This window comes from Dipteris shenzhenensis, chromosome 30 (assembly GCF_047967505.1).
Source record: "Dipteris shenzhenensis isolate YYH24624 ecotype China chromosome 30, Dip_SZ_1.0, whole genome shotgun sequence".
In the NCBI taxonomy this organism is placed as follows: domain Eukaryota; kingdom Viridiplantae; phylum Streptophyta; class Polypodiopsida; order Gleicheniales; family Dipteridaceae; genus Dipteris; species Dipteris shenzhenensis.
The window spans coordinates 46,207,045-46,220,784 of record NC_141625.1 but is presented as its reverse complement, the minus strand read 5'-3'; the positions used below and the strand labels follow the sequence as shown (position 1 = coordinate 46,220,784).

Sequence of the window (13,740 nt, the reverse complement as noted above, 5' to 3'; positions counted from 1 at the left end):
GCTTTCGCTCAACAACCCTATTCTGCTGAGATGTGTGGGCACAAGTCAGCTGGCACTTGATTCTATGCTACTAGCAGAAAGTATTGAACTCTATAAAGGTGAACTCCCCCCGTCAATCAGTGCGGAATGCTTTGGCATCCTTTCCCGATTCCTTCTCTACCTTGCCTTCCATTCTTTAAGTTTCTCCAATGCTTGAGATTTCTTGGCCAGACAGTAAACCCAAGTCATCCCACTGCAATCATCGACGAATAGAAGAGAATACCTTGATCCTACGGACAAGTTTATTGACATTGGTCCACAAATATCGAAAAAGGACCAACTCCAATGGTCCCTTGGCTCTCGATGTAACCTCCTGTGGGAATCTCTCCAGGTGTTGCTTGCTCTCCAAGCAAGCCTTGGAGACTCTATCTGTGCCTGCAATCCGTAGAAGTCCCTCCACCATCTTTGACTTGCATTTCTGTCAGAGTGCCGTAATTGAATGACCAAACCTCTCATGCCACAAATTTGAGTGCCCGTGCTCCCCATGCACCACTAAGGCATATAACCGATATAAACTATTCTCCTCGACACCTTGGGCCACCACCAATCAATTCTCCTTGGATGCGGCGGTGACTTCTCCATTTTCGAAGAGTACTGGCATCTTATGCTTATCCAATCTGAATCACGCAAAGCAGATTCTTGCAAAGATTCCGAACATACAGTACACCAAAAATTACCTTTTCATCTCCCGCTGTGGTGATGAATGGTATACTGCCTATATCCTTCACAGGGCAAGTCCGGCTGCCCCCACTGTCACCTTCGAATTGGGAAGGGTACCCCCTCAGGCCTCCTCCTACAATAACAAGGTCCCAAGCACTTTGAATGTCAAGGGCTTGGTCCTTTCTCCTACTATCACAGTGGTGACAAAAAACCCTTGCAGCTACGAGGTAGCATACCAAGTGTCAGCAGCGCCAGCTAACTGAAATCCACCTTCTGACCAAATGAGGCCAATTGATCTCTCACCACTTTGACTTTCGTCATGTGGTCATGAACAGACTCTCCCTCATCCATGTCCATCTTGAACAGCTAGTGCTGGAGAGTCAATATACAAGAATAGAGCTTGCGGCAAATAGGATAGAACTCCGCAAACCTCAATCGAATTGGAGTCACTTTCGAGTAAACTCCTTCCTTCGATGTGAGAGCGTCTAGAGCTGGGTGTGAGTAAAGAGTGAGTGAAAGAGAGCAAGAGAGAGTGAGAGCTCGAAGCTTGGAAGCTGAAAGCTTAGTTGCAATAGAAGAGTGTGAGAGTACAACACAATGAAAGAAAGATAAGGTTTTGTCCTAACCTTAGTAGTCACTAACCATAGTTAGTGAACTAACTACGGTTAGGGGGAAAAACCTCTTAAAGAGCGAAAAGTGCCCCTAACTAGCTTATTATATTACATTGGTCACTGCTGAATTATATCTATAATTCTAACACCCCCCTGCAGTGCCAATGTCATGTACAAGGCTGATCAATCACCAAACGGATATAAGTTCAGGGCACTGCGAAATGCCTCAAACTTTTCACGTGATAGTGCTTTGGTGAAAATATCTGCAACGTTGTCATGTGTGGACACAAAGATCATACTGATCTCTCCTGCATGCAACTTCTCTCTGACGTAGTGATAGTGAACCTCGATGTGTTTCGTGCGAGCATGAAACACTCGATTCTTTGCCACTGCAATGGCACTCTGACTATCAGTGAGAATTGGAGAGGGACCCTCCAAAGACAGATGAAGATCAGCAAATAGACGTCGCAACCAGACACATTCAATTGTTGCTGTGAAAGCTGCCCTGTACTCAGCTTCACATGATGAGGTAGCCACTGTAGATTGTTTCTTGCTCAGCCATGAAATGCAAGATTTACCCAAAAAGAAACAATTGCCACTAGTGGACTGCCTAGTGTCATAATCACCAGCCCAATCTGAATCACTGTAGGCATGCATCTGCAAGTCACCCCCCCTGGAAAATAGTAAGCCAAAAGACTTTGTGCCCTGCAAATAACGGAAGATGCGCTTAACTGCCTGCCAATGCATAGTTTTTGGGCTGTGCATGTACCTGCTCACCTGAGATACTGCAAACTGAATATCAGGTCTAGTGTTGCAGAGATATATGAGGCATCCAACAGCCTGACTGTAAAGTGTGGCATCAACTGATTCTCCTGCATCATGCATTGTGAGTTTTAGCCCCGGCTCCATAGGAGTGGCTATGGGCTTACACTCTTGCATGTTAAATCTATCCAAGAGTTTCTGAACATACTTGGACTGAGACATAACAGTGCCACGTCTCTCATGAGAGAACTGGATCCCCAAATAAAAGTGAAGCAGCCCCAAATCTGACATGTCAAAGTTGGTCTGCAAATCAGCTTTGAAATCTGCAATTTTTTCTTCATTGGACCCTGTGAGCAGTAAGTCATCGACATAAAGAAGGATGACTAATATTTCCTCCCCATCCATCTTGATGTAGAGGGTGCTCTCAGTAGGACTATTGTGCAGCCCCTTGCTGGTCAAAAAGGCATGTATCTTGGCATACCATGCACGAGGGGCCTGTTTCAGCCCATATAAAGCTTTGTTGAGCTTGCATACTTGAAGTGCATTTGCTGTAATATTAAAGCCTGGAGGTGGTTTGACATACACCTCTTCCAGCCAGTCCCCATTTAAGAAGGCTGTTTTTATGTCCAACTGATGAACATTCCACTCAAAATGTACAGCCATTGCAATTACTGATCGGATGGTGGTCATCCGGGATGTAGGAGCGAATGTCTCCTCATAATCTATGCCCTTTTTCTGAGCATAGCCTTTAGCAACCAGCCTGGCCTTATATCTGTCAATGGAGCCATCTGGCTTCCGTTTGACTTTGAATACCCATCGATGCACTGGCATTGATCATAGGGACTACAGTGGACTCTGTGCTTTCCTCACATCGAGATGGCTGACACGTCAGTAGAGGCGTGGGCCATTCTGAAGGATTTGTATGAGACAGATAATACATCCGGGATCGCTTCTTCAGCATCAGCTCTACAACTTGAATATGGATGAGGGAGATTCGGTACATGACCACTTGACGAAGGTCAAGGTGGTTAGGGATCAACTAGCATCGGTTGGTCAAAAGCTAGACTCCGACTAGTTGGCCTTGATGGTACTTGGGAGGCTACCAAGGAGTTTCAAAAGCTTCGTTAAATCCCTAGAGAGTGGACTTCATCATCCACTGGTGGTTTTACCTTTTCATTTTGTATAGTTTTTGTTGGCTCACCTTGTATCTTACAGGTTCCCTATGAAAATGCGGATCGTGCTCTCCTAGTACAACAGGGAATTTTAGTAACAAGTTCAAGGGGGGTCAAACCATAGAAGAAACTCCATAAGAGAGATAGGCATACTCAAGTCAATTATTCCATATGTGTACTTGTCAACAATACAAGAGGCTTCTATATAGAGATAGCCTTTAGAATAGTCAACCCATGTGGTATCCTCTAATGCACATCTCACCTAATGGTAGTCCTTGCTTCACATCATCTTCTCATGTTTTCTTGGGTGGCTACTTTAATTCATATAACACCATATCTTAGCTCATACCTTTGCCTCGAATTATGTGTACATGGCACCATATCTCTCAACACCTCCCCTTGGTTCCATGATGCATTGGCTACTTCAAGGTGGTTAGATGTGAGTCTATAAAAGTCCATCGCCTCCCCTTAGTGGATACTTGCTACTTAAAGGTGGTCAAGTGTGGTATTACAATAACATGATCAATACCTCTCCTATGTGCTCACATAGCTACGCTCAGGTGGTCAGGTTTGATACCTGGAAACTAAGGTCTACTCATTTGGTGACCTTTACAAAACATGGACTAAAGGTGGCAAGGTTTGCTTCTTAATACATTCTGGGTGTCCTCTTTGTTTGGTGTAGCTTGATGCATGATGCTTTGTCCTTCATGTGCCTCTACTGTATGTTTGGATGCCATGTTTTGTGCTATGGTCATTCATTCACTTGTGCTTTTAGCATGGTTATGAGAGTGATTTGTGCATTCAAGCTTTGCTTTGTCATTTGTTGCAAAGGTCTTACCAATTGATTTTTTCATATTGGCAGTGTCTAATTGCATTCTTGGATGAGCGCGTAGGGATCAAAACGATGATCGATCACAGGTAAATTCATAGTGGATTGAAAGATATGGCTTGTCGAAGTTTGATCAAGAAGATGATGATGTGGCAGTGGGAGGTCTCATGTAGGTCTCATGTAGGTCTCGTGTAGCATAGAAAACTATGCCTAGCGGGACAAGTGTGCTTGGGTGGCATTATGCCATGCCAATGGCATGTTTACCCTGTGGCAAATCCACAACATCCCAAGTCTGCAACTCATCGTGCATGGCATTCATCCAATGCACATTATCCTTTGCCTCTTCAAACGTGACAGGCTCCTCCTCATCAAGGAGAGTACCTGCATATGCTGATTCCACTGAATTAGCACCTTCCATGTGCCTTGCTGCATTGCGAGTCCTGCCAGATAACGGAGCATCAAGTTTACTCTCCCTGAGAGTCTGTAACAGCCAGTTTGGGACTGTTTTTGCTGCATGTATGTATGCAATTTCTTGCTCCACCACTTGTTCCACTGCCTGTGGAGGGGGCAAGACATCCTGTGGCGGAACTGAAGCATCTGGAGGTTGCTGTAAATTCTGATTTGGATCAGAAAAATCAGCAGGGGAACCCAAAGCAATGGGTAGCAACCCCTCAAAGACATCCTCTGAAGACGAAGGCATTTGAAATTCAGCCTAAGTATGAGCTGAATTTTCAGAAAATATCACATCTCTACTTACTATAATTTTGCGTGTAGCAGGATTGTAGAGACGGTACCCCTTGCTTTCTGCACTGTATCCAACAAATATGCATTTGATGGCTTTGTCTAACAATTTGTGCCTAAATTCAACTGGCACATGTGCATAAGCAAGGCATCCAAAGACTCGGAAGTGATCCACTGAAGGCTTCCTGTCATTCCAGACCTCAAAAGGAGTTTTTGTTTTTAAAGCCTTAGTGGGAGCCCTGTTCAAAATGTAATTGGCACACATCAAACCCTCTAGCCAGAATTTAAAGTCTGAAAATTGAGCCATCAATGGCAGTGAGCTCAACCTCTCCTCTGCCACGTACTGAATATGATGAGTCGTTGGCACAAGTGACTTTCTTACCAACGGGAGGTGGATGCAAGGAAGTAAAAAGACACTTCCTAGAAGTGATGTGCTTGGATGCACCGCTGTCAAAATACCATGTGTTCAGTGTTTCATTAACACTGAAAGCAGATGCATCTGTAGAAGAGTCATAGCTGCAAGTCAAAAATGCATATGTATCATCACTGCAAGAGGCTGTACTATCCTGAGCATCTGGAACAGCCAACCTAGAATCTGAAATGCAAGATAAAAAGGCATAATCCTGTCCAACAAAGTTGGCTGCAGCATCCCCACTGTCAGATGCATGAGGGGCTGAATCTGAAACAGCCATACCTGAACTGTTTTTCTTTTCTTTTGCAAGCCTTTTCCTGCATTCTGCTATGTGATGACCTGGCTTTTTGCAGTAGTGACAAAAACCCTTCTTTTTGGGCTTACTTGCATCATTTTTAGCCTTTTGTGAAGGCTGTCCTGACCCACTGGAAGGCTGATTTACTGATGTCTTTGCCTGTCCCTTTGTTTTTTATTTAAATTTTGAGAGCATGGCTTGTTCACCTACACATGAAGCCAAATTTTTCCTAGTCTGCTCTTCCTGAAGCAGAAGTCCTATCAACTCATGAAAAGTGAGGGGATTTGCACCCCCCCTCAATGATAAGTTCAGCGAAGTGTGAAAGCTGAGATAAGACTCTGGAAGAGAATTCAGAGTGGTTGTAATCATCTCTGAATCAGGAATAATTTCATCTATGTTTAACAATTGCTCTCTGAGATCCTGTAGCTTTGTGAGGTGGACTGACATGGAGTCACCCTCCTCCATATGTGTATTGCTCAACTCTCTTTTCAAGAAAGATACCCTTGCATCATTCCGTGCTGCATACATGCTTTCCAAGATATCCCACGCTGCCCTGGAGGTCTTACACGACCGGATATGCGGAATGATAGATCTTTTCACTGAAAGAGAGATGCATGACAAAGCTAAGGCATCCCGTGAATCCCATCTCTTCTGCTCTGAAGTAGTGACTGTAGCTGCACCAACAACTTGTCCTGCAGCTGCACCCTGTGCACGACCTCTTCCACCTCCTTGCTGAGGAGGGGTAGCAGGTGCAATATCTGCTGGTCGGATCTCATCCCCATTGACATAATCCCATAAATTTCGAGAAATCAGAATATTACGTACCATGAAACTCCAGAGGGAGTAGTTGGTACCATCCAACTTGTCTTCTTGTGAAAGACCACCGAACTGGAACTCATTCTGATTTTGATGGGCCATTTCTGAGAAAAAGATTGAAGCAGATACAAAGCTGAATTCCCTTACTGGGAATGAAATGCACAACTCCCAAAAAAAAACACAGCCAAGCACGGGCTGTAAATGCAACTTAGATTTCTATACTTGCACTGTCAGAAATCTGTCCAAGCATCAAAAACTCTCCAAAATCTGCCAAAAGTGCTTCAAACACTCCAAGAAAGGCAGTATGAGCTGATTACTCCAAAAAATGCTCTCCCAACACAAAAGCCCCAATTTGTGGCTTGAAATTGCAACCAGAAAGGGGTAAAATTACTAAAAGCCCCAAATCTGCAATTTTTGAATAAAAGCCCCAAATTTCAGACTAGATCTGCAGATCTGTCTGTAAAAGCCCCAAATTTTAGACAAAATCTGCAATTTTTGCTCCAGATGTAGCTCCGAAACTACACAATGATTGCAATGTCTGCAATATACAAAATGCCCCAAATGTACTCCCAAAATACTGAGCCAAACAATGGCTGTCTGCAAAATTTTCCTGCCAAAGATCACCTGCTAGTTCTCTTGTACGAAACCAAGTAGCTACCTGCTGTACGGAAGCAGAATGAGTACGGAATCACTGTATTGAAAACAGTACGGAAGTGCCGTATAGTTGGTACGGCACTGTGCGGATTGTACGATTGGTACGGCGAGCAAGTACGACGGCAGGTGTACATGCAGGTACGGACGTGACAGCGCAGGTACGGAAGTGACGGCGCTATACGACGAATCTGTACAGGGAGAAACGACGTAGGTACGGCGATCTGTACGGCGCTGTACGTAAGCTGTACGGCGCTGCACGGGAACTATACGGAGGCTTTACGGGATCTGTACGGAGGCTTTACGGCACTGTACGTCGGGATTCCGTACAGTCGTACAGACTGTACGCACGAGTTGAAGCAGGCTGAAGCTTGAGGCAAAGGGCTGGAACTGAAGGGAGCAGGGAGCCTGAAGTTCTTGAACCTGCTCTGATACCAAATGTGAGTAAAGAGAGTGAAAGAGAGCAAGAGAGAGTGAGAGCTAGAAGCTTGGAAGCTGAAAGCTTAGTTGCAATAGAAGAGTGTGAGAGTACAACACAATGAAAGAAAGATAAGGTCTTGTCCTAGTGACAAAACCTAACTAGTCACTAACCATAGTTAGTGAACTAACTGCGGTTAGGGGGAAAAACCTCTTAAAGAGGGAAAAGTGCCCCTAACTAGCTTATTATATTACATTGGTCACTGCTGAATTATATCTATAATTCTAACACTGGGAACCGCCGTCCTCTGATACCATGTTGGAAATGACTTGCATACCTCACTCAAACAATAGAGCATAAACAGCGTACACGAGAGAGAGAGAGAGAGAGAGAGAGAGAGAGAGAGAACTCAGATATAATTCCTCCACCAAGAAGTCGGCAAAACACAGCTCAAGGTGAGCACAAAAGGACCAGCAAGTTCTGGACTACAGACTGAGAACTCCCTGTAGGGCTTCTCCTGCTCCGCGCTGCCTCTGTTGGCTTCTGTAGCTTATGGAGACGTGAGGGGGAAGGGGGGTTTATATAGGAGGCTGCTGCCCCTTTGGATAGGCCGACTGCCTAGTCGGCTACCAGGGCTGGACCGACCAGCCTGGTCAGCTATAACTCCCCCCCTGGGCAGCCTATGAATAGGGCTGCCAGGGGTTGTGTTTCCTGCTGCTGCCACGCCCTTTCCAGCCTGCCTTGGAGCTCCTGCTGCGCAGCCATATGCTTGCATGCTGCAGCCCATGATGGTCCCCCATAATCCATCCCCCTCGCAGTCATACACCCCCCCATGTCCCCCTCATATGGGGGCTCACAGGTGGGGGACATTGACTTCCAACACCGTCACTAGGCTGCAGTGTGTAACCCAAACATTCTAGGCAGTAATGCTGGCCACAACCTCCCAGACAGTATCCTTCGGCTCAAGCTCTAAGCACTGATGAGAAGGAAGCATGAAGCTTGTATACCCTAACTAATGATGCTCTCCCCATGTATCAAGTAGGCTGGGAAGATCATCTCTATGGAGAAGGAATGTCGCCCCTCTATCAACCAACCCACCATGCCATGTGAATACCCATCGGATCCTTCACATCTTAGCAACAATCCTTAGGAAGCACTACAAGATCCTCTAAGCCACATGGCAGCTCCACAGGCAGTGGGCAATCATCTCTACATCCCTTGCCCTGCAACAATGACAAGCCTCATCTCTCCTCATTTGCTCCAGTCAAGGGCCAACAGGAAGGCCTTCGTGGGCCACCAATCACAAGAAGCATGAGATCTTCCTCAGGTAGAGGCTAGTCTGTAGGCAGGTCCAAAATCTAGTGAGGACCTCATGTGGTACTTGTTGCTCCAACCAATGCTGCTCCCACCAGAAGCTCCATGAGGGACATCCAGCTATAGTCGTTTGCGGATGCGGGTGGTGTAGGAGAAGAAGTGCACCTAAAGTCTCCTCTCCAACTACCAATGTGGCTTGAAGAACCGTTCTCAATAGACTAGAAAACTCATGTAGCCAACGGGGAATCTCTATGGCCTGCAGACTCAAGGAAGGAGTCGTCTCAAATGAGTGAAGATTTCAGCTTGTAGAGCTTGTTCAGTTATACTGGATCACCCTCCACCTAATCTTATAAAATCAACATGTTATACGAGAATGAGATACATTGCACATCTGCAAGGTTGATGGAATCCGGGAGTCATCAAGGAGACGAGCAATGGAGTACGATGGCTCGGCAAATAAGACAGGACAAATGGGAGAAGTGACTAGTGACCACAAGTGGATGTGTCGAAGAGAGGAAGATGATGAAGGAGACAAAGATGATTGAGGAGATTGTCATTTGTACACCAAAGAATGAGGAAGAGTGTGAGAGGACAAGAGGCTAGACCTATGAGCTCAATAGAGTGAAATTGTAATGGGAAAGGTGGGCCTATGGGAGACTTTGACGATGACCGAGGAACGAAGAGCTACGTATGAGGAATGCATGGGTATGGGGAGCGCCATGGTGCATTGTATAAGAATGCTGTGGTAACAAATGCAGAATGAATGTAGGGGCACAGGAAACGCCATGGTGCGAGTGTATGAGTGCTGGAGTACGGAGGCACTCAAGTACGAATGTACAAGGTGCCATGCTACACATGCACAAGAGAATGAACATTTGAGTGAGAAGAACGTACAGGGAGAAGAACTTCATCTCCATAAAATGATGGCACATCTTTGCTGTTGAACTAGTTTTGTTTCCATTCCATGGATTGCACTGAGTTAGAGTGTATTGATCTCTCATGAGCTCTCATCAATAACTTCCCCTTCCTTATGGTTGCTTGCTTCATTCACATGTTGGAGGGAGAAAAACATCGAGATACCTTTGTGCGAGGACATCTTGTTTGAGCAGCAGATTGCTCCCGTCTTAGAGAGTGTGCACTGGAAGCTTCTCTCCTGGAGCTACGCCAAACTTTCTTTGGTAGGGAGAGCTTTGGTGGTTAACTAGCTCCTGCTGGAAAAGGTTCGGAATATAGTGTCTTGCTCGTGCTTTTGCAAAGGATGAATGGGGCAGCTTAGACCCTTGGTATGTGATTCTTGTGGGCAGGGTTGGATGGCACGCAGCTAGAGTAGCTCGGCAGAGAGTCAAGCCCTCCCTGGCAAGCTTCTTGTACAGGATCTTGCTCCAAGCTTTGAGCCTTGGAAGCTTCTACTTCAGCAGGGCTCATTAATGCATGTATTCTTAGTGCATTATAAATATCTACATGAATATAGGATCATGCCCAAACTCATCCTCTAAAACCACAACAAATAGTGCAGTTTTGATCTCACGACAGTCACTCACAAGGTTGAAAACCATCACGCATAGCGCCCAACGGTGGGTGTAATAGTATAAACATATGCTCTCAAAACATACCAATCCACACACCCACACATACTTGAGCATCCATTTATAAAAAGCTCTTCGTACTGAGTTTCTTGCTTTCCAATTTGATGAGCTAGCTCATCTCAATCACAAACACCCTATTACAGCAACGCATCCTTCACAATCAGCCAACTTTCACATTTCATAAAACAGCACTAAGGTACCACAATGATTGGGCCATTGACGGAGAAGAATGACCACAACACTTACTGCAAGGGCTCCGAAAACCTTCATCAAAAAGGAACCTGCCCCTTTTAACTTGTCTGGGGTTCTTCCAAGCACTGCCATTTCACTGTCCGCCTGAAGCACGAAGATGAAGAGCAACGGTATGAGTATATGACAGCATTTTGAAAAGAAAAATCTCTGAAAGAGGAATGAAGCAACGCCAGTTTACTTGCGGTTCTTGAATCTAACCATTTCAGCCATTGTTCTCAACTCATAAACGATAGTGTACAACGCATCCATCGCCCAAGCTGTCTCCCAGTTTCGAAATTCTTGCAGGAAGGCACTGCACAGCTGAGGAAACTCCAGAGCTAACAATACGAAAAGAACGTCACCCAAAACCGACCATAAGCAACCGTGAAGGATACTTCGCTGATTTCTCCAAACCATTGTATGCATCCACAAAGTGTTTGTGATGATAGCTCTGCATACAGCGCATGTGCTGCACGAGCATATCCCCAAGTTGGCCATGCTTGTCAGTTTGCTTGACTATCCTGGACGCATCCTGTGGTAAGATTACAAGCGCAATGAGTGGCTGCAAAATTTGAACTTGAATTCTAATTAAAGAGTTCCTGCGAGGGACAAGTCTAACCTTAACAACGTCCAGAGCCATAGCGACGGACCCTCGGTAAGAAGTCGTAGAAGTGATTGTGAGAAGCTCTCTCAAAGCGTATCCATCCTGCGAATTGAGAGCATCGATTATTTGGGTCACGTAATCAACGAGCCGTCGGTTCCCTTCCTGGATCACGTTCGAGGAACCGAAAGCCATTTCTGAAACCGGATGCTATGCAACACCACTGAACCAACTAATTCTTGTGACAACAGAAGACATTCTTCTCAACAGGTCACAAAACTTCAGGTTTCAAATTTTCAAGGTTTTTCTTGAGGATCTGGATATTTTTTCGCTAAAATATGGCTAAATTGTCCAAGTTTGCAAAATTTCGAAACTGCTTTTTACAGGTGGAAATGTAAATTTTGCACGTTCATTGTATATAGTTTGCAGGTTTTCTATGAACATTGATCATTTTATTTTTATTTCTTTTTTAAATCCCACATGTTCAATTAGATCTAGTCGTGAGGTGAAATGTGAGGCCATCCACTCGTGTAAATTGAAAGTGCTCGTTGAATGGCTTGAAATTTGAATGTGTTGAATCATCTACCATTTTAACTAGGAGGGTTAGTTTTGTCTTGATGTTTCTAGTTTGTCGAATGTACTTTTGATGTGTCTTAGCAATCGATGCAATAAATGAACTACATCTACCCTTTATTTCTAATCTCTATGTTCTCTTGGCGTGTTCCTACGTGTGTAGTGAGCAAAAGTATGAAGTTGTGCTTTTATTTTGATCTTTGTTTTGACTGATGGTTTACCTTTGTTATGGATGCTCGGTGGAGGTGGGAAGATGACTTTGGATCTACTTTATATGTGATCTTATTTTTGTGATTGGCCATTATTTTCTCTCGTTTACTGTGTCTACTAATGTTCAATTAATTCGACAAGTTCCTCGAGCTCAATGTTGAAGGTGAAGCAACTAATAATCAAACAACACATCAAAATTCCTATTATGTGTTTGTTAACCATGGCTTGGCTTCTGTATGAGTAAGGTCTTAGTAATCTCTTCTTCTTTCTTTGATAGTTTCTATATGATATGCTTCGTTAGACCATATGCAACGTTCTTGATTTCTTTCATTTTATGCTAATATCTATGTGACTTTGGCCATCAAGGAGTGGAACTCTTCATGTGAGTGGAATTCATACGCATATTCTTGTGGAAGTACATTGATTCATGAATATTGTCATCTATTGATTTGGGCATTTTTGTTATGGATTATTGTTCGACTTTGATTTTGAACTAGTAAAAGAGCTTCTGTTTGCATTGTTTTTTGTTGCAAAATAAATCTTGTTCAAACACATTTTAAAAATTGACTTATTTTATTTATGGACTTACCTCTTTTGATTATTATTTTTTGCATCTTGAAGAACATGGTGTCGTATGCTTCCAACTATACTTGCCTTGCTACCACACAAAAAAATGATGCAAATGAATAAAATTGGCTTTTATCTCACATGCTTCCAAAGAAATCGGCATGCAAACGTCCCCTTAATCCCATCATGCAAGCAAATGCTCATATTTGTACACACACACGCACACACATATTTATTTATTTGTTATTATTATTATTATCAACGTAAGTGTGGGCAGAGAGATAATAGCTTCCTTGTCCATAGTTTCTTTCATATATTTATAAGCCGAGGGAATGGGACCTTCCTTGGGAGTCACGATCGAGAATTTCATGAATAATATAATCATGGATAGTTTCTTGGACAATAGATTTTTCATATGACAAAATTAGATTTTTCCTTAGTATTGAAAGTGTCAAAGGATCTTGTTGGAAACCGTGTTTGCTTCAACAACCCTACTTTCTAATAGCAAAGGAATTCCTTAGAACTGAGTGTCAAAGAATCTTTTTGCAAATAGTGTTTGCTTCAACGGTCCTAGTTTCTAGTAGCAAAGGAGTTAAGCTTCATTAGAGAACTACATTCACACAGCACACAATTATATTTGAAAACATCAACACCACATGGAGCACCAAACCTATGTCTAAACAAAGAATCGAACAATTGCAAGGAGAAAGAAACCTAGCAATACCTCCGGTAAAAGCCACACATAGCAAAAAAGAAGCTAAGCAAGCAATCTTAGCACAAGCAATGGTCAACCATGAACTATAGTCATGCAGAATAGGCAAAATACATGAAATTTATGATGGTTCTTTTTTCTAGTCAGTCATGGGGAGTCAATGGCCCCTATATAGGTGAGGAGGGATAGCCCCTCACCCCTATTGAATGTGTCGAATAGTTCTAATAGAGCGGTCAACTAATTGCTCTAGCCCAACTATTCTTTCAATCGAGCTATACGTCAACCTGTCCAACTTCATCAAAGGTACTATTGAGTATGGCATCACCTTCACAAATTGATTTCAAATTGGGCAAGAGATTGTGATTTCTCAAAGTCTATTTTGGGTTACTGTTTTATGTTTAGTTCATGTATCATTTTTTGGATCATTATGAAGCAACCCATAATGGCACTATCTTCTGTAGAGGCTAAGTATAAGGTAGCATGCCTTGCTTTATGTGAAGCACTTTAGTTGAGGTGGATATTGGAGGATATAAGAGATGC

At 43.7% G+C, this 13,740-nt stretch overlaps 1 protein-coding gene across 3 annotated transcripts in view; it reads right to left on the bottom strand.

Moving 5' to 3' along the window:
- EER5 (proteasome family protein) overlaps nt 1-11,508 on the bottom strand; it is a 72,804-nt gene extending 61,296 nt beyond the window's left edge. For all 3 annotated transcript variants that reach the window (XR_015543934.1, XR_015543935.1, XM_087401450.1), the window contains exons 1-4: nt 11,157-11,508; nt 10,933-11,069; nt 10,757-10,850; nt 10,553-10,642 (exon numbers count right to left, since the gene is read on the bottom strand). Coding sequence is in view for 1 of the 3 variants with exons in the window: in XM_087401450.1 (XP_087257576.1) it covers nt 10,553-10,642; nt 10,757-10,850; nt 10,933-11,069; nt 11,157-11,333 (498 nt within the window). In the remaining 2 variants the exon portion in view is untranslated. The remainder of the gene's footprint in view (nt 1-10,552; nt 10,643-10,756; nt 10,851-10,932; nt 11,070-11,156) is intronic.
- Nucleotides 11,509-13,740: the final 2,232 nt, after the last annotated feature.